The sequence below is a fragment of the Helianthus annuus genome, chromosome 11 (assembly GCF_002127325.2).
Source record: "Helianthus annuus cultivar XRQ/B chromosome 11, HanXRQr2.0-SUNRISE, whole genome shotgun sequence".
NCBI lineage: Eukaryota > Viridiplantae > Streptophyta > Magnoliopsida > Asterales > Asteraceae > Helianthus > Helianthus annuus.
Genome location: NC_035443.2, coordinates 173917931 through 173945276, shown reverse-complemented (window position 1 = coordinate 173945276; position 27346 = coordinate 173917931). Strand labels below are relative to the sequence as shown.

At 35.5% G+C, this 27346-nt stretch overlaps 1 protein-coding gene across 1 annotated transcript; it reads left to right on the top strand.

The window, feature by feature from the left end:
- Positions 1-14836: 14836 nt before the first annotated feature.
- On the top strand, positions 14837-16986 carry LOC110888768 (mucin-17-like). Its single transcript, XM_022136276.1, has 3 exons — positions 14837-15878; positions 15971-16390; positions 16490-16986. The coding sequence occupies exons 1-3, from the start codon at positions 14837-14839 to the stop codon at positions 16984-16986; spliced, it is 1959 nt and encodes a 652-aa protein (XP_021991968.1).
- Positions 16987-27346: the final 10360 nt, after the last annotated feature.

Below are 27346 nucleotides of genomic sequence, written 5' to 3'. Positions count from 1 at the left end.
AGGCTTGAAAATATGATCAGTGTCCCACTTGCGCGCTTAGTAGCTATCGACCGACCCATCTATCTTGAGCTAACGATAGAGTTTTTCTCCATATGCCTATGAAAAACCAGTTGCTGCTAGAAGGCCAAAATTCCGCTACAAGGAGCGGGTAACTTTTAGGTTGGGCGGACGCTGGCGTAGTTAGTCGGTAGGTCGATTGGGTAGGAGGCTGGGTATCTACACAACTGCAGACATGGACTCCGAGTTCTTCACTGAGCAGTTTACCTTTCCGTCTGATGAAGCACGGGCTGCATTCTGGGCTGCAAATGTTGTTGGTGACCCTTATAACCCGAGAATGTCTAAGGCTTCACGGTTGAGAGACCCCTTGGATTGAGTGATGCATCATGTGTTTAGCCACACCATTTGTGGTCGCATGGACAGTTTGGGGAACTGTCCAACACCGGATTTGATTTTTCTATACGCGCTGGTTGATGGAGTACACATCAACCTAGCCACAAGGGTGGCTGAATACTTTGTGAAGTGCTCAGGTAGAACGCCCAACAGTCAGATTCATGGCGGTCAATATGTGACCGAGATTGCTTACAACCTAGGGTTGATGACTGATGAGGTGCTTGAGAGTCTCACTCATGTGACCGATGGTGTTTATGTTGATTTTCGGTCGTTGAAGGCGATGGGGGTAATTGCTGAGACTGATCACGGGGATAGGTTGAGGGGTCTGAATAACGAGGTCTGGGACCCATTACCCCCCACTTCCAGAAGATGAAGAGGATGTAGAAATGGAGGAGCAGCACGCAGTTCAGCAGCACAGACTGCACACACCACCACATCACCCACAGACACCGCCGCATGAGCCGCAGCACCATGATTACCACCAGCATCAGGAGTGGCCAGAGTTTTACCAGCAATTCCAGCAGATGCGAGTTACGCAGGAGCAACATGGGACTTATATCGACCAGATTAGGACTAGCAAGGATCAGATCCGGGCTAGTCAGGATCAGCTCAGGGCCGCTCAGGATCAGCTTAGGCATAGCCAGGAGAGTTTATACCAGGGGGTGAGTGCCGGATTTTCATACTTATTCGGGGAGATGCATCATGCATATCCCGACTACTTTCAGCACCCTCCACAGTTCCCACCATGGAACCCACCTGGTTATGGTGATGCAGGCCCATCCTTCACGAGAGACGATGATGGTGATGACGAGTAGGAGATGGTGGTGTTGTTCGTTGGTGGTTTTTATTACTATTTCAGTACTTGTTATTTCGGGTGTTCTTTTTGCTTAGTATTTCAAACACCCTCGGATTGTATCGTATTTTCAAACACTTTACTGTATGTTATGTCTTTGTTTGGATTGGTAGTATTTAGGTACATTATGGTTTATTTGTGTTTACTCTGTTACTCTTCTGTTTTGCTGTACCATATGACATACTTGCAGATTTTGGCTATCAAGTCTTTGACCGGAGCATATGACAGACACAACTTTGGAAGTCTCGTTTCATCAGATATCATCTTGAGGGGAGTACTATTATCCTTTTTCTCTATATTTCGGTTTCGCATTGGGGACAATGTGAAGTTCAAGTATGGGGAGGGGGTTAACTTTGTTAACTTTGTTTGTCCTCTAAAAAAAGAAAAAAGAAAAAAAAACCAGAAAATTCATTCAAAAATATATGTTTTCTGTATATATTTTAGTAAACAAACCGGTTGGTTGTGTTTTAGAAAGCTTCGGACTTGATGAAAACTCGACAAGCAAAATATTTTTGAAAAAGGAAACCGGAAAGCGTGACAAACAAAGAAAGACGTACATGATAGTTTTCACCCTTTTACCCATTCCGTCCATTACGTGAGCACATTTGAGCCTTGATATTGTTATATATTTGTTCATTTCGGATATAGGAGTGAGCCGGATGTTATGTGTAATTTAGAACTTGTCACTAGTATACTTGTTAAGACCATGAACTTGCGGAATTGTGAAAAAGTGATAGAGGCACTTAGATTACCCCTTTGTTGTTAGCCTTGTTCTTTGTGTTGTGTTTCCCGTAAACCCTATGTTACCCTTTAGGATTATCCATGTCGAGCCTTCCCGTTTACCTTTGTCTACCCAATATTATCGCCCGCTTAACCATATTTAGCCTTTTTATATTTTAAACCTTTTAGTGTTGAAACTCGGTTAAAATAATCATTTAACTAGCGTTTGTTATAGTTTACTATCCATTGTATAAATCCGTTATTTTCTATGGAAAAAAAAAACAACAACAAACAGAAAATAAAACACCCTAAAATAGGGTGAAGTTGACAAAAATCGAGCAATTTTGAATGCTTAAATGTTAAAATTTTGTTGATGAGCTCGATTGCGCAATAGTCGCCTTTTTAAGGCATTTGTATGTATAGTTGTATTGTTTTACGCTAGTTAAACGCTAAAACCGAGTTTTAACCGTTTCGCCACTTTAAATATCCATTTCCATACCCTTCGCCCAAGCCTAACGTTACAACCCGTGAAGACCTCTTGATTTACACTTTTTCGCATGTTAGTTGGTGGAGACGAGATCTTATAACAAGCTTATGATATTACATATTTCATTGACGAGGCATTGAGTGTTTGCACGTACACATTTTATGTATGTTTCATAAATGAAACCGAGTGTGTGTGAACATTGTGAGTTGTGTGAAGATTAACATGTTGAGTCAATTAAATGTGAAGTCACGACTTTTTGGTTGTCGCTGTATAATTGCATATGCTTGTTGGGTTTGAGTCTTTTGAAGTTGTCTTTCGAAAAAACCGGCTAACCGTTTATATTTGTTTTCAATAAAATAGTGTGTAAATTATCGTTCTTGTTTGATTCTATCTTTTATTGCATTTTAGTTTAGCTTGCTTGAGGACAAGCAAGGTTCAAGTGTGGGGAGATTTGATATTAGCTAATTTACACATATTTTAGTCCCCCATTTTATCCCCATTTTATGTGTTTTCGGCCGTAAAACCGTCGTTCGGATACTTAATTATGTATACTTTTGTTTACAGGCCTAAAACAGCATACCAGACGAGATAATAGTGAAAACGAGGTCTTTCCGGACAAAACGACAAAGCTGCAGACATTCTGTTAGAAAATTGACCTGGGCAAGTGGCACGATCGTGCGGTCTGAGGAACGACCGTGCATCTCCGACAAACCAAGATCAGCCGGTGATGAACGACCAGTGCAACAAGGCGTTCAAGACAATCCCGGTGACACACGGTCGTACCATATCTTGCACCCCGTGCGGATCCGATGATCAGCTATATCCCGGTGATGAACGACCAGTTCTGCAGTCCGTGCAACAATATCCCGGAATGGCACGGTCGTGCCATATGAAGAACGGTCGTGCGAGACCGAAGACTAGTCAACTCTGCTGATGTCATGAACAGTAACTCCAATAATGCATAAAGTGAACGGTCGTGCGATCGGTGCACGACCGTGCGACATCGAAAAAATATAAAAAGCGAACAGAAGCATTCTGTTAGTAACTCTGGAATTTTGGAGAGCTCCACAGGCGATTTTCAGGCTCCGGAAGCATCAGCTTTAGCCAGGATTCAAGCCACATTGCCCGGTTTAGCTCGGTTACTATCCGGATTCTCATTCTTATGCTTGTTTATGGTTTGGTTTCTCGAATCTTTCCATAATTTTGTTATGTTTCAAGCATTTAGACTGATTATTATGTATTAAAGTAAGCCTTTGGGCAAAAACACAACAATCCCTTGCTTGATTATAACCATTAGTATGTTAACCTTTGTTTGTAATGACATTTGGAAGTATTTTCTATGATTATCTTTGATCATTAGTTTGCAACCTTGTTATTGATATTGATTTCTTGATTATAAGTAACTGTGTTGGATGATTGGTGCTTGGTTAGTTAAGATAGTTGAAAAATGAAGCTTAATTAATCATGTATTAGTAAACTTTTAATTTGGTTAACTAGTTTAACTTGGTTAAAATGTGGGCACCATGATACTAGAAATGGTTAGTGGTTTAATAAAATGTAATTATTGTTAATCATGAAAGCTTGCCCTCACGGAAGGTCTCTAACGGGTTAGATGGTGTTGTTATGAATTCTTGCCATGATTTGTTAGCTTAGTTAGTAGTTTCGGCCAAAATTGCTATCTTGGTGAATTTATGCGCAAGATTTGTAAAATGAACTCGGTTGTGATTTAATCTAGTTTATGCTTGTCTCGGTGGTTGCATTGTGTTTATCGGTGTTGCTTTCCTTGATTAAGTGAGGTTAGAAAACTCCTAACGGATGACTAACTTATTTTTAAGAGATTTTCATAGACATTTATCAATTGCACGTTAAAGAACAATTTTAGGTGGTTAAAGTGTGTTTATCGTTTTAACTTTCCGAATGATTGTCATGTTAGGATTCCCGAAAGGGATACTAATTGTCTCCAAATGGAAAATTGACCGAATACTTCTAGTGCCAAAACTGACTTAGTTGACATGCTTTGGTTGTGTATTAAGCAAGGCAATTTATATATAATCTACTATGTTTTATAAATATTTGTTTATGCTTAATTTAGTTTAATTAAAAACCAAACAACTTATATTTTTACCGGTAATTTAGTGACAAAGGTCTAGTATTATTTCTCCGACCATTTCCGTGGATAGATACTTGGTTCTTACTGATACTTTATTACATATATGACGGGGTACACTTGCCTCTTTCGTGTGTGTTTTGATGTAAAATTAATAATCACTTTTATAAATTTAAAACCAAATCGTGTGTAATTTCATTGTAAAAATATGTGTAGTCGCGCACACCTCAATAGTATAGCGTGAGTGCAAGGCGATCGAAAAATAGCATAAGTTCGTACGGAACCCCTAACGGGTTCGCACGAGTTGGTCTGTTGGTACTTAACCTATAGACTAGGTCGTTTCTAAGACATCGACCTGGACTAGGTCAAGTCTTGCCTAATTCCCTATAGTTATGGCTCTGATACCAATCTGTCACACCCCAACCATAGGCGGAAACCTCGGGGCATGGCACTGAGCGAACAGATTGTCAAGAGAAATTCCATAACGACTAAATTACCAAATAGTTAATATTATGTCCCATACCATAACCCATTTAAGTAATCTAATTATTACAGACATTGATAATCTTCAAACAAAACATGTCCAACAACTCAGATTAAAATAAAAGATAAATTGTCTTTGTTTCTAGACTCCATCCTACTCGATTCCACAAAAGCATGAAAACACCACATCCTAGCAAGTAGCATCCTAAACACCTGTCACATACGTTAAAATAAAGGTCAATACATAAAATGTAAAGGTGATCATACAAGTTTAATGTAGCATATAGAGTTCGAAATAGTTTACGCGTAACCAGCATGTAACATGTATAAAGTGAAGGCAAGTAGGTTATCGACAGAGAAATATGCACAGACGTGACTGCGAGTTGTAGAATGCGCAACACGTATCCCCACTGGGACACGTGAAGTAAAGCCCTTAACAACCCCTGTCCACGACAGGTGCTGAGTCCAAACTATAGTACTATCGTTGCTAAGGTGTCAGGCAACAATCACTGTGTTAACATAACATACAAGCATTCATCGAAAAACACGTAACATGCAGTAACGGTCAGCGTATAAATAGTGTTTGCATTGTGCGATTGATGTGATTTAAATATAGATAACGTATGTAACACCTAAAAGTGCGTAAAGTAAAAAGGGTTCGAGTATACTCACAAATTGTGTTTAATAATAAACACAATCTTGGATTGAAGGGAGCGCTGAGAGAGATTAGCCTGAACAGTTAACGATAGCATAAACGATAAGCGGCGCGTAAAATGGTGCGAAGTGGCAATGGATCGGACGATAATCCGATCTGATGGCAATCCGATCGGGTGGCCGGTCGATCGGGTGACAATCCGTTCGGATGGTCATCCGATCGGTTGACCATTCGATTGAATTGCTACCTCGTTTGGGAAGGATGTGTTTGTGTATAATGGTTTGCCTTTTGAATTTTTCGTTGTAGCATTTTGAAAACAGAGAAGTATCTCTACCCTTCAGGTCGATCGATCGAACGGCGGTTCGATCGAGTGACGATCTGATTGGTGGACACTTAGTGAGAACAAGTTCACAGCACTTTGTCACTCGATCGGATAGCAATCCAATCGGGTGGCAATCCGTTGATCTTTGTTCATGCATTGAACATGTTGAAAATTGTTTAAGTGTTGAAGTTCCAAAGATCACACGATCGGATGGTCGTTCGATCGGATGGCAATCCGATCGGACGACAATCCGTTCGATGTTCAAACCTCAAAAGTTGAAATAGAAGTTAAGTGTGGGACCAAGGTGCAAGCCGATCGGGTGGCTGTCCAATCGGGTGGCAATCCGATCGGACGACAATCCGTCTCGATGGCCTGATCGTCTTGTTACTTGGTTGTTTTGATAGCTTTGCGGTTTTCTCGAGACGGTACGATAACGCGTCAAGCAACAGAAACCTTGTCAAGACTTAGTGACCCGATCGGACAGGAACCACCCTAGTCCGACCAGTTAACTGTTCGAGACGGTGTTTCATGTTTAACCCGAAATCAGTAATCTCTTGGATAGAATCCAGATGTTGGACCAACACATCACTAAGAAGGAGTAGAAGATCAGAACAAGCTCCGATTCTATCGGTTTTGAGTGCATTGTGTGTAAAAGAGTTGAAAGAAAGTTAGAAACCATCTTTCAATCATTTTTCACCATGAATATGTTCAGATCTATGCAAGATCTTTGTTTATTCTTGAGGAAATCGTTCAGATCTAAGTTGTTCTTGGTGGGATGGAGCCAAAACATAAAGTTCATAAGAACCCCATGATGACATCACTGTAGAACACCTCAAATCCATTGATTTCACGGTTAAAAGTTAAGATTCAAAAGATAGAAAGGTGTAGGAGGGCGTGTAGATCAATAAAGTACAAGATTTAGGTTGAAAACTTACAAGAATCGCGAGAAATCGAGAGAAATAGAGGCTGGAGCGAGCTGGTCGAGTGAGAGGCTGTCACATCAAGTAATGTGACAGTTTGAGGGTATTTATAGGGTTTCCCAAAAAGGAAAGCGCATTGGATAGGGTGGGTCACCGATCGGATGGCTGTCCGATCGGGTGGCAATCCGATCGGGTGGCAACCCGATCGGGTGACCATCCGATCGAGCTGTCACTCGATCGAGTGGCTCTGACGGTTAGAGTTCGGCGTTTCGTTTCGTTCGTTGAGTTTTGGATGCGATAGAGTTACATATTAATCCCAACTACTATATCTAACATACAATCATCCTAAATATCTTGCATTTAGCGTCCGCGATTCGATTGCGATTGCGTTTTGATTATTCACCACAACATAAACATAAATAAACATGCACAGGTAACATCCAAGTAGCACACACACGTAAAACAACTTACAGATTCTACTAATCCAGGCGCGAATGAGATTGCGATGCGATAAGCGATAAAGCGATAAACATGCGATAAATAATGATAAACCTCTATTATTAACATGTACTCCACATAATACAACTAATGCGATAAAACAAAACGGCTATCTACAAGTTAAAGAAGTAAAAAAGGAATTGAGCAAGGAGTGACAGATCGCAATTAGCAATCTTTTCTTCCTTTGACTTCAATCTTGACTTTGACTTTGACTTTCGAAACATGGGGTGTTACATTGCAAACTTACGAAACGGAAGAAATAATGAAAATTTAATATAATTAAAATCATGAGTAAAAGTTTCCATCAGAGATGTGCTTACGAGGCTATTTCGGATGATTTCTTCCATGACATTTTACAAAGGAAATAAAATGATTTTTCTTAAACATATGTGAATGTTTTAAATCATTAAAATGTTTTAATAAGAAAGATTTTCCTTAAACAAATCATTACAAAAATTGTATGTGAACTCACCTTCCATTGTGTTGACACTTAATTTTTACGTGTTCTTCAGGTACATGAGTTCGGCTTCGGAGTATTTTGGCTTGCGTTGTCATGTGGTTGTGTGATGCTTATGTATCTAAAATAATGTTTGGACACTTTTAAAACTATGGGACCGTGTGTAATAAGACCCCTAAGAGTAAAACAACTATGACTTGTTTGTGATAAATGTGGTAATCTTAAAAATTATGTTTTTAAAATAACCAAAATGTCCAAATTAACTAAATCATCGACCAAAAAGACTATTATGGATACCAACCTCCGTCACCGCCACATTTGTATTTCTGCTGCGACGTTTTTGGGGTGTGACACTTTTCACTTTTGTTACTATTATTGTTTGAGGCTGCCAAACCCGTATGATAAAACAGTAAATAAACATTACATGTTTACACGCCAAACTCGCAAACAGAGCCTGTCAAATGGCATAAGTACCCGACAAAATTGTTTTTGTTTCTATTTTAAATAAATGACGTTAAAAACCCGCCCACCGGACGGGTATAGAAATAGTTGTTAATTTGTTGCTTAACCATTACAATTTCTTTTTGTTCTAGGTTGCCCAAGGAATAAAGTAATATAAACATTTTTATAACTCGTTAATCCGTGTTACTATAATAAACAGATCATAATAAAGTAGAAAATCTATTGTATATAATAAATGAAGGTGATTTGGGCCACGTGTCAGTAATGAGGGCATCGTTTTTCCCTTTTCCTGCCCAACAGTACCACTGCCCTCTTTTATTTATCTCCTCCCTCATTTACTCATTTAGGGCTTTTCCACTTTCTCTCTCCCTCTGCTCTGCTCTATTCCGATCGATGTTCAGATCAATGCTCCGAATCAAGGTTAGATTATCAATAACTTCCATTCTATAAGTGTTAATCTTTGTTTTCATTGTTCACTCATTCGATCTTCATGCGTCTTTACTTATTGTTGTGCTTTGGCTAGGGTTCCGCTGGTAACTAGATGACGGAGATGATCGGAGGTTGTCGGCTCTATGGCCTGCAGTTTTCTTGGTTAATTTTTTGTCAGGTTTGCTGTTCAATTTTGATGTTCAATTATCTAATTTTCATTTTATTTTTAGACTTTTATATCATTTTGAGGTCGATTGAATGGTTATGCTGTAATGGATTTGAGGTTTAGGGTTAGTTATAAAGATATTTTTTCATTTTTCCATCTTGAGTTTTAGGTTAGGGTTTGTTTTATTTTTGCGCTTCTATATGATTTGAGGTCGATTGTTTGGTGACTTGCTATTGTTGTTTACTGTTGTTTGTTAATTAGGCTGCTAACATCACCGACCGACTCCAACGACTTCAAAAGGTTGTAGGACTATGAGGACCAACTAAAAGATTTGGACGACAAATATCAGGTGTTTGGTTTCATTTTTTTTATTTTCATATTATGAAATTTGTGAAACAAGGTAAAAATGGCCATTCTAATAGTTCATGATTTCATCCCTGTTGAAATGAGGTAAAAATGGCCATTCTAATACGGAAAATATCTTATGGTTGGATGGTTGAATTAGTTTTATTTTGGGTATTTTTGGATGATTTCATCCATTTCTTTAAATAGTTCATGATTTAAGATGCAGTTCAACGTATCTTTTGAGTGAAATGAATGTTGATTTATCAGAAGATGCAGTTGAAGGTATCTTAAATAAGGTAATAATGCATTACATTCCTGTTGAAAAACAGATTCGATAAATTTAGGGAAAATGAGGTTGAAAGATGATAAGCCAACATTGGACGATATCATTCTACAGGTTCGATAAATTCAGGTGTATTCTCAAATAATGCTTCCTAGATGCTTCCAAACAAGCAGCACTTTGGACATTTGTTGGTCTTAAAACATCTATTATCTATTATCTAATATCTAATATCTATTATCTATCTATTATATATAATAAAGGAAAGTTGATTAATCCACTTTGGGCCATGTGGAGCAATCAACTTTCATTTATTATATATAATAGATAGATAATAGATAATAGATAGTAGATAATAAATAAGTGATGTTTGAAGACCGACATATGTCCAAAGTGCTGCGTCTTTGGAAGCATCTAGGAAGTATTATTTGAGAATACCCTTGAATTTATCGAAGCTATAGAATGAGATCGTCCACTGTTGGCCTATCATCTTTCAACCTCATTTCCCCTAAATTTATTGACTCTGTTTTTCAACAGAGATGTACTGCAATCATTCCTCTCAGTTAAATAGACCGACACTTGCTTCCTGTCAAAGGGTTATGGAGTGGTTATAACAGCTGATCATGCTAAGGACTGTTATAACTAACCACTGCTCCTTATAAAGACTGACGGACTTAAAGACTGATGAGGCCTATCCACTGTTGAAGACAAAGCCCTGTTAAAGACAAGCACTTATGTACATAGAGCTTGATTAACCAAAGGAAAACCACTGCTCAGTAGCAGCAGTGGTTCAGCATCTACAACGGATTCAACTTTAGTATTTATGTATCAGTGTTTCTTATGTAACAGTGTTTAGTATAGCAGTGGTTCGCTAGAGTTTATCTCTCGAGGCAAACCCTATACAAACCCAAAGACGAACCACTGCCCAACAACAACAGTGGTTCAGCATCAACAGCAGATACTCTACCTTTGTTTATGTTAACAGTGTTTATATGTAACAATATTTATCACATCAGTGTTTATATGTAACAATATTTATCACATTAGTATTTTATACTCTGAGGTGTTTATATGTAACAGTATTTATCACATCACCTCATTGGTTTGATCTGTACTATAAATAGAACAGTGGTTTGATCTTTATACTACTAAATAAAAATGAAGTACACTTGGATGATTATTAAGCTCCTCATTTTGATTGTTTGCGTATAGTATTCTTGAAATTGGTCTTTTTTTTGCAAACAGATGTTTATGGGCAAACTTCTTTTTAAGGTCAAACATTTGTTTAAGCGCAAACATCTGTTTATGTTCAAACATCTGTTTAAGGTCAAATATTTCTTTAACTCCAAACAACTGATATAGAAGGTCAAATATCTGTTTAAGGTCAAACATCTTCAAAATAGTTAAAAATGATAGTTTTAATTAATCCTTAAAAGTCTGTTACAACCACTGTTTTGGTTCAAACATCTGATTGTTAAATGTTATCCACTGCTGAAAAACAACCTCTGTTTCTTCATTCTTTATGTTGACCACTGACTGAGCAAACATCAGTGTTTCAATCATTGTTGGCTATCCACTAATAGTTAAAAATAGTCACTACTCACATTTTTATTGTTGACATCCACCGATATTGACCATCATTGGTTTTCCTAAAAAACATCCACTGCACACATTTTTATTGTTGATGTGGTTAATTAATTATAGAATGAAATTATCAAATGAAAACTAGAATTACAATGAAATTACCATTTAACCTAATCATTACATTCCAATGAGATAAGAGTTCCTCCAATATTGTTTTGGTGATAAAAGTTAAAGTTAAAATAAAAAATAAAAATACCTGTTGATGACATTTCGTTGCATATCAAATCAGTAATTAATGTTAATTTCTTGAGCTTTGGACATTGAAAATATGCAAAATGGGAATTTCAAATTACGGTAATTTTCTCTTCATTAAAGTTAAAATAAAAATTAGAAATGTCATGATGACAATTGCTTTCAAATCAAATCAGTAATTACTGATAATATCCATAACCTTTGAAATTCAAAATATGCAAAATGGTAATTTAAAATTGACATTCTCTCTCTTTTTTCCTACAAACGCAACATAGATTCATAAGATTAAAATTTATTCATTTATTCATGACCTTAAAAGTCCAATTATTACATAACATACTAAACAACTAAACTTTTAAATCTAACAATAACCGTAAGAATTAAGAAATGTCAGCTTCAACTCCATCAATTGCTGAACTTCTCGATGTATGTCCTTCAGCATCGCCATGAACTCCACGTCTATATCACCGCACTCTATATTGCTGACAACACAAAGCTCACGAACTGAAGTTGAAGGCATCCGCATAAGATTTCTTGAAACCTGCTCTCTCTCGTGAACAAGCCAACTTGCAATCCATCAAAACATCTCTTCAGCTCTTGAAGAGTAGCCCTATCTTCATACACCTGTTCCTCTATATGCTTGACAAAACTCGGCTTTAAATCATCTGATTTTACAGTAGTGAATGACGCCATATCAATATTCTATATTACTCGATTTTCCTGAAAGTATGATATCTTCGTAGGAAATCGTGATGAAAAACAGGTGAAGTGGTCATGAGTTTATATACTTAATCAATCAAAACGTGTAGATTTAATATAAACATATTAATGTATATTTCAAAGCAGCAGTCTTTTAATGCAAAAACCTTTTGAAACCCCAACTTTTATGGGAAAACTTTAAAATTAAATACCAAGAAACCCAAGGGACAAATTTTCGAAGTTCAAAGAACAAAAGCAGATTATCATAATTACAATTAACCTCTTCATTTACCATGTAGACGTGTTTTTAAACTCTATAAAAGATCGATAATTACTTTTGATTCAAAACATCAACAAATTGTCCTACAAATCACTGTCTGTGAAAGATTGTTCCACATCAGAAAATCCAACAAAAATCTACATGGCAAACTTCAGTTTCTACCACTGGTCAGACACCAGCGATGTTAAAACCCAATTCTCGATGTGGTCACATAAAGAAAAAAGAACAGACGAAGAACTAAACAGTAAAGTCGACATAATCAATGACACTAATTACAAGAAAACCTAAAACAGCATAGCATTGCTTGATGAAGTCCTCCACTCTCCTCCATCAGATTTCCAGAAAAATGCAGAAGATTTTCTCACACAACTTCTAAAACAGGATCAAAAAATCTGGAACATGCTAACTGATCTGAAAAACAAAAGAGAGCATGAAATCACATGGAGAAAGGCCAGAGTTTACGAAATCCTAACAAGTGTTAACTCTAGCAAGTAATAGTTTATAAATATTTCATTAAATGTCTATTTTTCTATGTAATAGTTTATTTTAATAATCTCAATATCCATCTTAACATATTTTAGAATGTCAGTGTGAATAAAAACTCTTAACATCATCAACGGTTAATCAAAATAAGAAACAAACCTAAAATGCAAAGGTATCCTCTCAATTGTTGTATCACATTTAACTTTTCAGGAATTTCATTCAAAGTTTTATCCATACTTCAGTGTTTATTCATTCATACTATTTAATCTAACATGGGTATCCATCCAACTGTTGACAAAAAGTCAAAAAAATGTTCATCAAAAGTCAAACCGAGGTTCACCATTAGTCAAACAGATCTTGACCTTAAACAGATGTTTGGTTTAAGACCAAACATCTGTTTATGGGCAATCATCTGTTTAAGGTCAAACATTTGTTTAAGGCCAAATATCTATTTATGGCCAAACATCTGTTTATTGCAAACATCTGGTTAAGGTTAAACATCTTTTTAACTCCAAACATCAGTGTTTCAATCACTGTTGGCTATCCACTAATAGTTAAAAAACAGCCACTGCTCACATTTTTATAGTTGACATCCACTGATATTGACCATCAGTGGTTTCCCTAAACAACTGTCATCCATTTTCATTAGAGGTTGTTACGTGGACAGTTCTTAGCTGTCCACGCTTTGTAACCGTTGACACGTCAGCATCCACTTTTCACTTTCATAAAACCCTGATTAAAACCCCAATTAATGTTTTAACAGCCATTTCGAATTCCAAACAGGGTTTCCATCAAATTCCTTCAAACTCTTCATCTTCTTCTTCCTCTTCCTCTCACAAGTTCCTTCTAATCACCATGGCTCTTTCTCTTAAAAACCCTCATAACTATCTATGTACACTTGAGAAAACAAGTAAAAACACAGAATTTCACTCAATCATCGATGCTCTTTCATCCTAAAAGTATAAAACTTTGTTGACCTGCAACGCACCTTTTACCAAGAAACACTACGAGATTTTTGGAAAAATGCAAAATTAGAAGTTCAAGACAACAAGCCTTGGGCTATTACATCAACAGTAGGTGGGATTCTGGTTGTTATTACTCCACAAACCATATCTGAGGTTTTTGAGATGAACGATCATACAGGTAAAAACTCTTTCCCTAAAGAAGAGTATCAACGAGATCTGATTCAAAGGGGGTATGAAGAGAAATGTCCCAAAGCTACTATGGAAAAAGGAGCATTCCCACCTCCGATGAAATTTTTATTTCATACTTTACTCTTGTGTGTTTCAAACAAAACAACAGCTTTCAATGAAATTCCATTGAAAATTCAATACTTGGGATATGCTATTATGGCTAAACAAAATTTCAATTACTCCCAAGAGATTTTTAATTATTTGGTTAGAAATGTCAATAATATAAAAGATAAGAAAAAAACCATTCCTGTTGTTTCCAAGGTTTTTAAGCTACTATTACAGCAGAAAGTACCAAATGGCAGTGCACAAGTGCTTCTTCAAGGTGCTCCTTGTGAAATAAATAGTTTGTTTGCTGAAACTTTTACAAGGTTGTCAGAGTCAAAAGCTTTAAAAACACAAACAGAGGAGCCTGAGCAAACTTTAGATGCGTCTACATCTGCTCCTCAGGTTTCTGCTGTTGAGCCCACTGCTCTTGGTGACCACAGCATCACAACCACTACTGTGCAACCTCCACCAAAAATCACCAAAAAGACCGTTAAGAAAAAAACCAAAAAGCCCCCCAAACCCTCAAAAAAGGACCTTCTGGAAGATGAGATCCCAGAAGTAACGCCTGTGACAACACAAAAGTCACCATCATCCACTGTTGCTACTTCCTCACAACATTTGGAAAGATCTCCATCACAGGCCTCAACTCCCCCTGCTTCCTCACAAAAGGAACAGGTTGTAAGCACAGGGACACCTGTCTATGGTATCTTACCCTCACTTTAGAGTATGTTCTATAGCCCTGCTCCCGGGGCAATTTCTCTTTCAACTCCTATCCTTACAACCACATTACCAACCACCATTTTACCTCTGTTTAAAGCATTGGATGTGGATCAGACAGTAATCAGTTCTTCTCAACAACCCATCACTGAGAATATACTCCAACAAGTGACTGAGTCTGATGCGTCTACCTTTGCTAACCCATCAACAGTTGAGGAGGTTACACCCCTAGAGTTACATGTATCTTTTGGTGGTAGTTCAAGTGGAGCAGCTACTACATGTGTTGAATCCACTGATTTACACTTGGAAAGTAGTTTCATAAGTCAGACTCCTTTGAAGGCAATTTCCTCCTTGGGAACCAAGGTATCCACTGGTGTGTTCAAGCTAACAACAGGTGTGCTTACTAAGGTAACTACTGCTGAAGAAAGAAGTCCCCAGTACCAAGAAAAAGGGGCAGCAGTGGATGAACCATTGGAGACTTCTCCTGGTCCAACTGCTGATACAACCAGTGCTGGTGGGAAATCAAATGATCCCATTAAATTGGGTGATGGTTTAAAATATCAGAATTTGACGGAGAGAGTTACCAATCTTGAAACATCTGTGGCAGATATCAAAAATATGCTGCAACAGTTGTTACAATCCTCAAAGTCTCGATCCATTGCTTCATCATCTACTACCACAACAAGTGAGCTATGGCAACTTCTACAACCTTTGTTTCATCAACAAAGAAAATATAATGATCAACAACATCAAATTCAGCTACAAATGTTGAAAAATGTGATGGAATCAAGGTATAAGGATACTCAAGCTGACATTAAAGCCATCAAAGCTCATTTACTTCAAACCACTGGTACTTCTCCTCCTACTATTGTCTATGTAGAAAACCCTAATGATGCCAAAAAGGAGGCGAAAGGAAAGAAAGGAAAGGATGGTTTGTATCTAAAACCTGATCCAAAGACTAAACCCGTTGTAGAAATTCCAAGGCCAGATGTGACTCTCAATGCCTTTGCTGAACAAAAAGCAAATAGAAAAGAGAAAATGGAACGAAAGGGTTCTAAAAGATTTGAAAAAGAAAAGGAAGTTCTTATGGCAAGGAAGAGCAGGGTACTTCAACAACTGTTGAGACACCTGTTATATCAACAGCTGTTGATACATCAGTGGTTGATACATCACCTTCTGAAATCCCAACAACTGTTGAGACACCTGTTATATCAACAGATGTTGAGACACCTGTTATATCAACAGCTGTTGATACATCAGTGGTTTCAACAGTTGTTGTCACAACAAATGTTGTTGTCACTTTACCAACCACCACTCAACCCACTTCCACACCTGCTATATCAACAGCTATTGATACATCAGTGGTTGATACATCACCTTCTGAAATCCCCAATAGTTCCTCACCTCAAACCACAAAGCCAATAGATGATGAGACACCTGTTATATCAACAGTTGTTGATACATCAGTCGTTGATACATCAACTTCTGAAATCCTCAAAAGTTCCTCTCCTCAAACTAGCGGGCCAATAGATGTTGAGACACCTGTTATATCAACAACTGTTGGTACATCAGTGGTTGATACATCACATTCTAAAATCCCCAAAAGTTCCTCACCTCTAACTACAAAGCCAACAGATGTTGAGACACCTGTTATATCAACAGCTGTTGATACATCAGTGGTTTCAACAGTTGTTGTCACAACAAATGCTGTTGTCACTTTACCAACCACCACTCAATCCACAAATCCAACTCCAAGTTCAACACCTACAACCACACTAAAAATCAAAAGAAGGAGGATAACAAATGTCAAACTTGAAGATGACACTGTAGCTTCTCCACTTCCAATATCTTCACAACCTTTGATCATATCAACTGTACAAAAACCTGCTTCAACTGCTTCAATTCTAACCCCTGACCAAACTACTGACTTTGGTCCTTTGAGTGTAAAATTTCCTCTGGATCTTCCAGCAGTTAGGGAGGAGATCAAATCTTTCTATTCTGAAGATGATCCTGAAAAGAGGAGTTTTCCATCTCTTCAAGAGTATCCTTTGCCAAAGAACATTCATGAATACCTTCAATTGGAATTTAAACAAGCAGAGGATATCTCAAAAAGAGACACAAAAGGAAAATCTGATAAAGAAATACAGAGATATCTGTAATATCTGCTCAGCCAAGTCAGAACATTAAAGCAGTTTTCAAAAGATCTTTGTCAGCAGTTATCAAAAAGAGATGATGAAAGCCTAAGGAATGATTACATTGAGCTCATCATACAAAACAAGAAATACAAGGCAGAAAAGTATCAATTCAAATATTGGACCATAAGTGAGCTCAAGCAAGAAATTGCAATAATACAAAACATGCTTGAAGACTCAACAATAAAACCAACCCCACCAGTCTAGTCCCAGTATAAAAAGAATGTACCTAAAAGTACTTTGAAGTTGAAGAGAATGAAGGAAGAGCTTATAACTTCAAATTATGGCTCAAGGAATCAAATCGCAAAGTGGAAAGAGATTAAAGTGATAGATACATACAAAAAAATTGGAAGAAAGAAGAAAGAAAGATCCCTCTGTTCCTAAAAAGCTAGATTATCCAGCATTAAAGGTTTCAATCAAACAGACCGTACCAACTAAAAGATCTGCTAAACCCACTATTCCATCTGCTGATGTTGTCTATCAAACAAAGAGGTAAAAACAGATGGATGAAGAAGAACAGGCGCAACAAGAATCCCAATATTTTAAATTGGCCATCAAACAGATGTTGGTAGAAAATCCCGACTCAGCAAAGGTACAGGAATTAGCCAAAGATCTGAACAACCAAAGGTGAACCACTGCCCAACAACAATAGTAGTTCAACATCAACAACAGATATTGCATCAGTGTTTATGTTAACAGTGTTTGTATGTAACAGTATTTATGCAGTAAAATACATTTTGAGTTTTTTTGACCCGTTTAATATGTTATCCTTTTAGTGAATTTTCTTTTCGAGTTTTCGCATCTAAGATAAAACACACGATTAAATCATATGGTCAAATTGTTAAGGGTCTTGATGATTTAAGATGCTAAATGTGTGTCGTCTATTAGCTAATTATTTGTATTTTATGTTAACAGTGTTTATATGTTAACAGATGTTGACCAAAAGTCATACAGATGTTGACGAATAGTGAAACAGATGTTGACCTTAAGCAGATGTTTGGTTTAAGGCCAAATATCTGTTTATGGGCAAACATCTGTTTAAGGTCAAACATTTGTTTAAGGCCAAACATCTGTTTATTGCCAAGCATCTGTTTATGGCCAAACATTTGTTTAAGGTCAAACATCTGTTTAAGTCCAAACAACTGATATAGAAAGCCAAACATTTGTTTAAGCCCCAACTTTTTAAGTCTAAGCAGATGTTTAAACATATGTTCAAAACACTGTTCAATCTAACATAGGTTTCCATCCAACTATTGACTAAAAGTCAAACAGATTTTCAAACAACTGATTGACTTATTCAAATTTCAGTTGAATACTAAATGAGATGTTGACCAAAACTCAAACAGTTGTTGACCAAAAGTCAAGCAGATGTTGACGAAAAACTAAATGGGATGATCCGACCCGGTTATATAGGACATTTTTAAACTTCTAACTTTTTAAAGATCCTCATAAAATCTCGGTTCGTTTCTCTCTCCACGTTTCTTTCTACACTTTCTCCAAGAAACTTTGTCATCTTATTCCATTTCTTCCGATCTTTATCAATATCATCTTGTATAATAATAAAGGTATTCTTAAATAATCTGATTTGTTTTGTATTTTTTTCATGTTTATTGTTTTAGTTTTGAATTCCATAGCCGATTATGGTTCTTGCTATTTTAACGAAGAAGTTGTAATCGACGGTGGTGTATTCATGTATCTCCCTGTTTTTTTTTTCAACCCATTGTTGGTTATGATTGCGTTTATTGTTGCGGCTTATACTGGAACAATTTATGATAGTCCTATTTTTTTTTTGTATATCCGATTACTATGTAGTTATGACATATATGATTCTAAAAAAGTGATCTGCATTTCGTGTATCTACCATTTGTCTTATCCATTATTGATTTTATTGGATTTCACTTTGCTCACTTATTTATCTTATTCTGATTAATGATATAAAATTTCGATCTTTACTGTTGTATTCTCATTTGTATTTGTAAAGTTATTTATAAAGTTGTTGATGTGATTCTGATGTATGATATAAAATTTCAATCTTTACTAATGTATTGTCACATTTATTTGTAAAGTTGTTTATAAAGTTGTTCATGTGATGATGTTATTCTGAAGTATAATATAAATTTCTGATTTTAACTGGTGTATTCTCATGTGTATTTGAAAAGTTGAACTTATTTTGATTAGTAGTTGGTATACTGTTTTTAAGTTTTTGTTTGGAATAGACACAAGTCACTATCCTGTTTTTCTATACAATTTATTCAGCTGATGATCCTCCATGTCTATTTGTGATACTTAATCGGAAAAGTAGGTTTTAAGTTTTAATTATATGATTTGCTGTAAAAAAATATATATATTTCGATATGATAAGAAATTACATGTATTCTCACCTTTTCGATGTTGTCTATTGTTATTTTGATATATATTAGTTGCATCATCTTTTATTTAGATGTATTGCATACCTTAATGGATTGTATTCATTTGTTTCTTAATGTTATTGATTTTGATTCTATATGATTGATACTGTTACAGTTTTACGTGAGAATGATTTATGGATTTTCGTGTTACCTTGAAGACAGTAAAAGGAAATGTTTGGTTAGTAATTTTATCCGATCTTAGTTTAATACTTCATTTTAATTTTTTGTTATGATATTTAGCAATAAAAGTGTTTCTTTTATTTATGCTTAGATTTTGCCAAACAGTATCAAAATTGGATTCAACGGTTTAATTATCCAATTGGAAATACAAAGATCCGGACCACAATTGGAAATGTTTTTAAAGTCAAGATCCATCCTCTAAGCAATGGCATATATTATTTCTATAATGGTTGGTGTCAGTTGGTAGACAGTTTGAAAATACCTTCAGATTCATGGTTGATATTTCATTATGAAGAAGCATTAGAAAGTTTCAGAATATTGTATTTTTATCAAGACATTGCTCTTGCTCCTTGTAAAGAGTTTTACTACAAACCATCTGGTAACGAAGATTATGTGGTATGTAACTTCGAATATTATTCATCATGTAATTTTTTTAGAGATACAATTGTTTAATTGTTTTGTTTTATTTTGTTTACTTAATTTCCCGATATATTTTTACTAATGTACTATATAATGTGTTTTATTCTGATTGTAGAGTATTAATCGTTTTTTTGTTCATCACAAGATGTTAAACACTATTCCTTCATATCCGGTTCTTATTAAAGGATCTGAAAACCAGAACTGGTCTGTAGGGATGGAAGATATCAACAATGAACTTTACATAATTACCGGATGGAAGGAGATAAAGAATGAGTTGTCATTAACTGCTGATCATCTCATTGTCTTTGAGATGATAGATCTTCAGACTTTTCATATCACGGTTTTCAATTGTGCTACCTGTGATTTAGTGCTTCCACCAGGGGTTTGTGCTACTGTTAAAGAAAAGGTGATAGAAGAGATTGTCTTGAGTTCAAATACTGAAGTTGTACAGGACATCGTTAATGTCAATGAAGGTGGTATGGTTGTTGTGAATGAAGATAATCAGATCGTACCTATTTCTTTCCGTGTGGACGGTCATTTTGTAAGTTTGTGATGATGAGTTTACTAATATATAATACTTTAGTCAGATTTTAAAGATGTGTTAATTCTTTGTTTATTGAATTGTTCTTAGTTTGTTACAACGTCTTTTTAAAAAACAGGCTAAAGATCTAGGACTAAATCGTAAGATGGGTTTGAAGATTGTGGACGTGGCAGGTGATGCTTGGAATATTCAAGCTGCTATAGGTTCATCTCGAGGTCAACCAAGATATTATCTGCAAGGAATGAGAAAGTTTGTGAGAGATAAAGGCATGGCTCAAGGTCAAGCATTTCCACTTAACTTTGTGAAAGGTAAAAAGCTTTTTATGTTCGGATGAATGTTCATGGGTTGAAGAAGGCAAATGCAGAAGGATACATTGAACCAAGTTTTTGGGTTGTAGTTCGTTGCTTTTCGAAACTGATAGTAGACTTGTTTGTTTAGTTTTGAAGTTGTGATTCTAAAACTATATATGTACATGTAAATTATTAGGTCCATGTCTAACGGAAACAATGCGGAGATGTAAGCTAAAGACAGTATACTCGGTTTGACTTTTGGTCAACATCTGATTGACTTTTGGTCAATATCTCATTTAGTATTCAACAGACGTTTGAATAACTCAAACAGTGGTTTTAACATCTGTTTGACTTTAGGTCAACAGTTCATGGAAACCCATGTTAGGTTGAACAGTGTTTTGAAGAGGAAAACAGTCCTAAAATATAAGAAGATAGTGGATGTGGTTGAACATTTGTTTCACTTTTGGTCAACAATTGTTTGACTTTTGGTCAACATTTGTTTGCTCGATCAGATTGGGTGTTAAAGTATAGTTCTTTAAGTCATTGTGTTGTTTTGTTGAATTCTATGTGATTTTGTTAAGAAGTACAAGAACAAACATTTTTACAAAATCCCAAATCACCCGATCATGTAAGTGCATTGAAGTAAAACTGAAAATGATGTTATTCATGTGGTCCTGTTGTGCTTTTGTTTGACCTCTAATATGGGTTTATGATCTAATCCGGTGATGTGAAGACATTGTTGTTGAATCCAATGAGATGCTTGATGTAATGAGGTCGTATTAATAACAAATAATAATTGATAAAACTAAGTTTTCCGAGCCCGGGAAGCAATCCCGGGTAATAACCTAGTTGTTATATGTAAATGGATCCTAGAGAGTACCGTTGACTTTCGGGGGTCAACCCCCTGACTTTTGAGTTTTTAAATGCATATAGATGTGCAACAAATTTGTCATCTTTGTTTTCACATTTGGTTTTGAAATGCATATAGATGTGAATCAATTTTATAATCTTTGTTTTCACATTTGGTTTCAGCAACTCTGGTCTATTCATCAAAATTGTTAAAATATTTTAAAATTTTATATAATTGTTAAAGCTTAAAGTTATCTGTTTGACTATAAAAGTCAGACTGTGAGTTATTGGTCTTGAACTTAAATGTTTAACTTTGGTCAATGGCATGCACGTAGGTGTCAAGCGTAGTAGACCATGCACAGGATGGGAACAAAGCCTTGCACGAGGTGAAAAGTCTACAAAAGATCTAGAGGAAGTTGATGTGCATTGCAATCTTAAATTTTACATGTAATTGTTGGAGTCGTTGTGGTCGGTGTGCTCAAGCCATGGAAAAATGGCAACGGGGCTTAGTAAATCCGTGTATTGTGGTTGCATTGCGTATTTGAGTATGAGGTCTTGTTCAGGAGTGCGCGATTTGTGGTCTTTACAGAACATCCTATTCTTGTGTAAATTGAGATCTTTTAGTTGTTGACCATAAAATTGTCTCTATTACTTGCCCTTACATTCTCTCAATGTTAGACCTTTTAAATTATATATTTTATTTAATTGTTTAATAATATATTGATAATATTATAGTGTGATACCAGATTTAAAATGTGATTTTGTAACGAATCGAGGAGTTTATAAGATTCTATACATAATAACATATTTTGTAACAAAAATTATAATGAGACAGCATCAGACAATGTGTAAGCTTTCAACAATTCCATTGTCGTCCAGCGGTTAGGTTATCTGGCTTTCACCCAGGAGACCCGGGTTCGATATCTGGTCTATTCATCAAAATTGTTAAAATATTATAACAATTTATATCAATGTTAAAGCTTAAAGTTATCTGTTTGACCATAAAAGTCAGACTGTGACTTATTTTTCATGAATTTAAATGTTATATAACTTTGGTCAATGGCATGCAAATAGGTGTCGAGCGTAGTAGACCATGTGTAGGAATCAGGATGGGTACAGAGCCTTGCACAAGGTGAAAAGTCTACAAAAGATCTCGAGGAAGATGTGCATCGCGGTCTTTAATTTTACATGTAATTATTGCAGTCGTTGTGCTCAAGCCATAGAAAAGCAGAAATGGTGCTTAGTAAATCCGTGTATTGTGGTTGCATTGCGTATTTGAGTTTGACGTCTTGTTCAGGAGTGCGCGATTTGTGGTCTTTACGAAACATCATAGTCTTGTGTAAATTGAGATCCTTTAGTTGTTGACCATAATATTGTCTCTATATATCATTGACTCTACTTGCCCTTACATTCTCTCCATGTTTGACCTTTTTAATTATATATTTTAGAGTAAATTACGTTTTTGGCCCATCACTTTTACTATATTAGCCCAAAATAAGAATTTTTAACATATCTGCCCAATGGTCTCTATAACTAACCATTTTGGCCCTTAAGTCTAATCATTTTAGCCCCATGGTCTCTATAACTAACCATTTTGGCCCCATGATCTCTAGACTTAGGGGGCAAAATGGTTAGTTATAGAAACCATGGGGCAGATATGTTAAAAATTCTTATTTTGGGCTAATATAGTAAAAATGATCTAACTACAGGGCCAAAAACTTAATTTACTCTATTTTTTATTTAATTGTTTAATAATATATTGACAATATTATAGTGTGATACCAGATTTAAAATGTTATTTTGTAACGAATCAGATGTTAAAAAAATTTTATTTTGGGCTAATAGGGTAAAAGTGATATAACCACAGGGGCCAAAATCATAATTTACTCTATTTTAAAAGATATAGTATTATTATTGTTTTACAAGTTATGATAATGAGAACTTTATACGTTTGTTACCAAAGGGTTTTTCGATGAAATAAAATAAGTTTGAGACAAACACACAAATCATAGGCTATTTGGCATCACCAATACAAGCATTATGGAAATTGAACACCTTTTCAACATAAACTTGAGTCCATGTTGAAATACAATCAAAGTCACACCTTTTATTTAGGATTTAATGTGTTTTAGATCATAATCAAAGTCACACTGATCTTATGTGTTTTAGATCGTATTTAAATAACATACACACGAACAGACCATACATCTACAATGAGCAAGGTCGTTAAAAGAGGATGGGAAATGGATGTTATCGGTGAACAGAGGAAGAGGATAATTAGGCATTTACCAACAATAATAATATGGATTCAACCTGTAAACAAATGATTTTTTCAAAAAAATCTGATAACTTTGGGATAAAAACATTTAGAAGTTTCAGTTATATAACCTAACTAAAGTATATCAAACTATTATTATGTACAACATGATAAATTCTAACGTGAAAGATAACAAAAATTAATATGAGAAAGGATTAGACAATGTGTAACCTTTCAACAATTCCATTGTCGTCCAGCGGTTAGGATATCTGGCTTTCTCCCCGGAGACCCGGGTTAGGATATCTATCACTGTTTTTATCTATTTGTATTCTAATCTTTTTGCTGCACGTATGATTAGTTTTCAATCTTTGTGTTCCTTGCATTCTGAATTTATCTTTGGGTTTCAGCGAATAAGGTTATATGCCGTATGTTCATTGTTCATTTGCATTTGTGTCCTGTTTGATCCAAGAATTGGAAACTAAATTTACAAGACTTTTATACACCTATATATAAACCATATACTCAAAATTCACTAGACTTTATATATTAAGGACAAAACATTATCAAAGTTTTTATCTTGTAAATGTTTCATATCATAGGGGGCGAAATTCAATGCCATGTACAATAAGACCGGACATGGTTCCTTCGTAACATCTCAATTTCAAACTCATGGGAACATGATCATTGTTACCTGAGTTGAACTCCCACACAATAACTTCCATCAATCCATCTTCTCTCAGCTTTGGAACCCTTTTAATATTGTGTAGATTTACTGCTCTTGGAGATCTAAAATAAAGAAATTTATACTCTTTGTTTTTCCTAAGGAGTACGTCTCGCACCTTCACCGGACACTGCAAACCATGACATTTTTGTGATAGCTTGAATACGAGATAACATGCGTAATCTGTATCTGCTGACAACTTTTGGGTTTCGATCTTGCATTTGATACGAAATACTTGGTGCGATAAAAGCTCAGCCACCTCTTGAAATCTACATTTATGATTAGTTGTTTGTTAAAGAAATTGTAAAAAAAGTTCTTTTTCCGATCTTATGCTTTACTAGAATTTAAGCAAGTAGTTTTTGGAACTAAGTTGGCTCAAAATTCAAACCTGGATTCGGACTCATCAAGAGCTTTCCAATTGTAACACTTCACATCCGAAGACTCGTATAAAACCATCTTTGCTGGAAGTGTGTGCCATTTCTTTCCGTTAACATTGCTTTGCGGTAATATCTATTCATCAAATTTAAGAATTAAGTATATCATTACAGGAGAAGAACACATATTTCAATTTCTCTGTACATATGACCTTTTTTACAAAATAAAAAACCTTTACACCATCTTCTAGTTGGGTTATTTCATCATAATCAACTGACACTTGTTGCACAGAATCTGAGTTTGATTTCAAAACTCTTTGTACTCCTTTTAGATTCTCATATACTTCGGGCTGTGTAGAAAAAGATAAGACCATGTTACTAACTCATTGATATTTTCATCAATATAAGGCGGTGCGTATAGATATTTTTTTTTGTTGAACAGCTGTGTGTATAGAGTATAGACATGAATATATGTGTGTGTGAATGAGATTGACATATTTTTGTCTTTTTTAAAATGATATAATCAGAGCTGTCCCCGAAAACTCTTAAAAAAATTTAGGCCTCGGGCGACGGAAAGAATTGGGCCTAAAATTATGGTTAAGGGTAAATGAACTACAAAAATAAAAACTTAGTGATGGAGCAAACAATCGAACTTGAGACCTTTACATTATTTTGAGATGTTTTTTGTCACTACACAACCAATACTTTTTTGCATAATTAACGGATAAATATACTAAATATATAATTTAATAAAGGAAAATTGGTTTTTAATAAACCAACCTTTGTCCCGTTGGTAAATAATAATCTTACCTACGTAATTGGTATACAATAATCCTACCTATCAACATGTTGGTACTTAATGAACTTCCGTTAATTTTTTTTAACTGAAGTTAGTTTTTAAGTTTTATTTATTACACAAACAGTCCCTGTAGTTGTAATTTACTAGTTTTAGCTATTTTAAAACTAGTAAATTATAGTCCCTTGAGGTTTTTTTGTTTTATAAAATAGTTAAAACTAGTAAATTACAACTATAGGGACTTTTTGTGTAATAAATAAAACTTAAAAATTAACTTCAGTTAAAAAAATTAACAGAAGTTCATTGAGTACCAACATGTTGATAGGTAGGATTATTGTATACCAATTACGTAGGTAAGATTATTATTTACCAATGAGACAAACGTTGGTTTATTAAAAACCATTTTTCCTTTAATAAATATATACAAGCTTATAAAAACTTTTCGGACCCTTTGAAATTTTGGGCCTCGGGCATCGGCACGGGTTTGCCGGGCCCAGAGCCGGCACTGGATATAATCTGAAACATTACCTTGAAAGTTGAATCATCAATGGCTCGAAAATGGATGCCTTCAACATAAATTGCACCGCTTCCACAATAGTATCGTGACAAGCTTCCAAGTAGAACCTCAAAATAAACATCTTTCTTGTGAGGTATGAATCGGCACAGTTCTATCATCATCCACTCATCATCTCCGCGTGTTGCAAAATATGCATGTAGAGTTTCACTCCCCATTTGGTACTTGAGGTTGACGTACATTAGTTTTTTTGATAATTTTCGTGGCTCACAAAATTTGAAGACAAGGTGAGCCCCATAAATCACTTTTGGAGATAAAAACTGAGTTCTTATCTTGATTTGAATGTTTAAATCTGAAATATCCATCATCTTCACCACTCTTTGAAATCTGGCATGAAAGATTTAGTGTAAATTATTTACACAACCATTCGCATGTCACATTAACACGTCCATTTTTTAATTCAATATACCTTTTTTTCCCAAAACTAAAGAAGTTTAGATACAGCATCACATATTTTTTAGCTGAAGCATGACGACTAAACATTTATTTCTGTTCATAAGATGATCCAATACATTCACTAAACTAGAGTAAATTGCCATTTTCGTCCCTCGGGTTCGACCAAAATTGCCACTTTAGTCCAAATAGTTTTTTTCTTGCCATTTTATAGTCCAAATAGTTTTGTTTTCTGCCATTTTAGTCCCTGTCTTTTGTCATTTTTTGCCATTTTCTGCCAATGGTATCCATTTTTTTTGGTGTTCAAAATAACAAAACGTTAAAATTTTCGGGTCGGGTCAGAGCGAGGTTTGAATTAGATTTAAAAAAAAAAATCAAGTTATACAAGGAATGAACCCGTGACCACTTGTTGGTAAAGAGGAGGGTTTACTAACCGCTGGACCCTGACCCGCTCTATGTGGGTCCGTCACACCAAGTATTTCCACCCCATATAAACACCTCAAAGCATTTTGTTTTTATTTTAT

Coding starts and splice junctions, on each gene's coding strand:
- LOC110888768 (XM_022136276.1), top strand. CDS start 14,837: ATGTTCTATAGCCCTGCTCCCGGGGCAATTTCTCTTTCAACTCCTATC. Junction 15,879..15,970: donor AGAGAAAATGGAACGAAAGG/GTTCTAAAAGAT, acceptor TTATATCAACAG/CTGTTGATACATCAGTGGTT. Junction 16,391..16,489: donor TGTTATATCAACAACTGTTG/GTACATCAGTGG, acceptor TTATATCAACAG/CTGTTGATACATCAGTGGTT.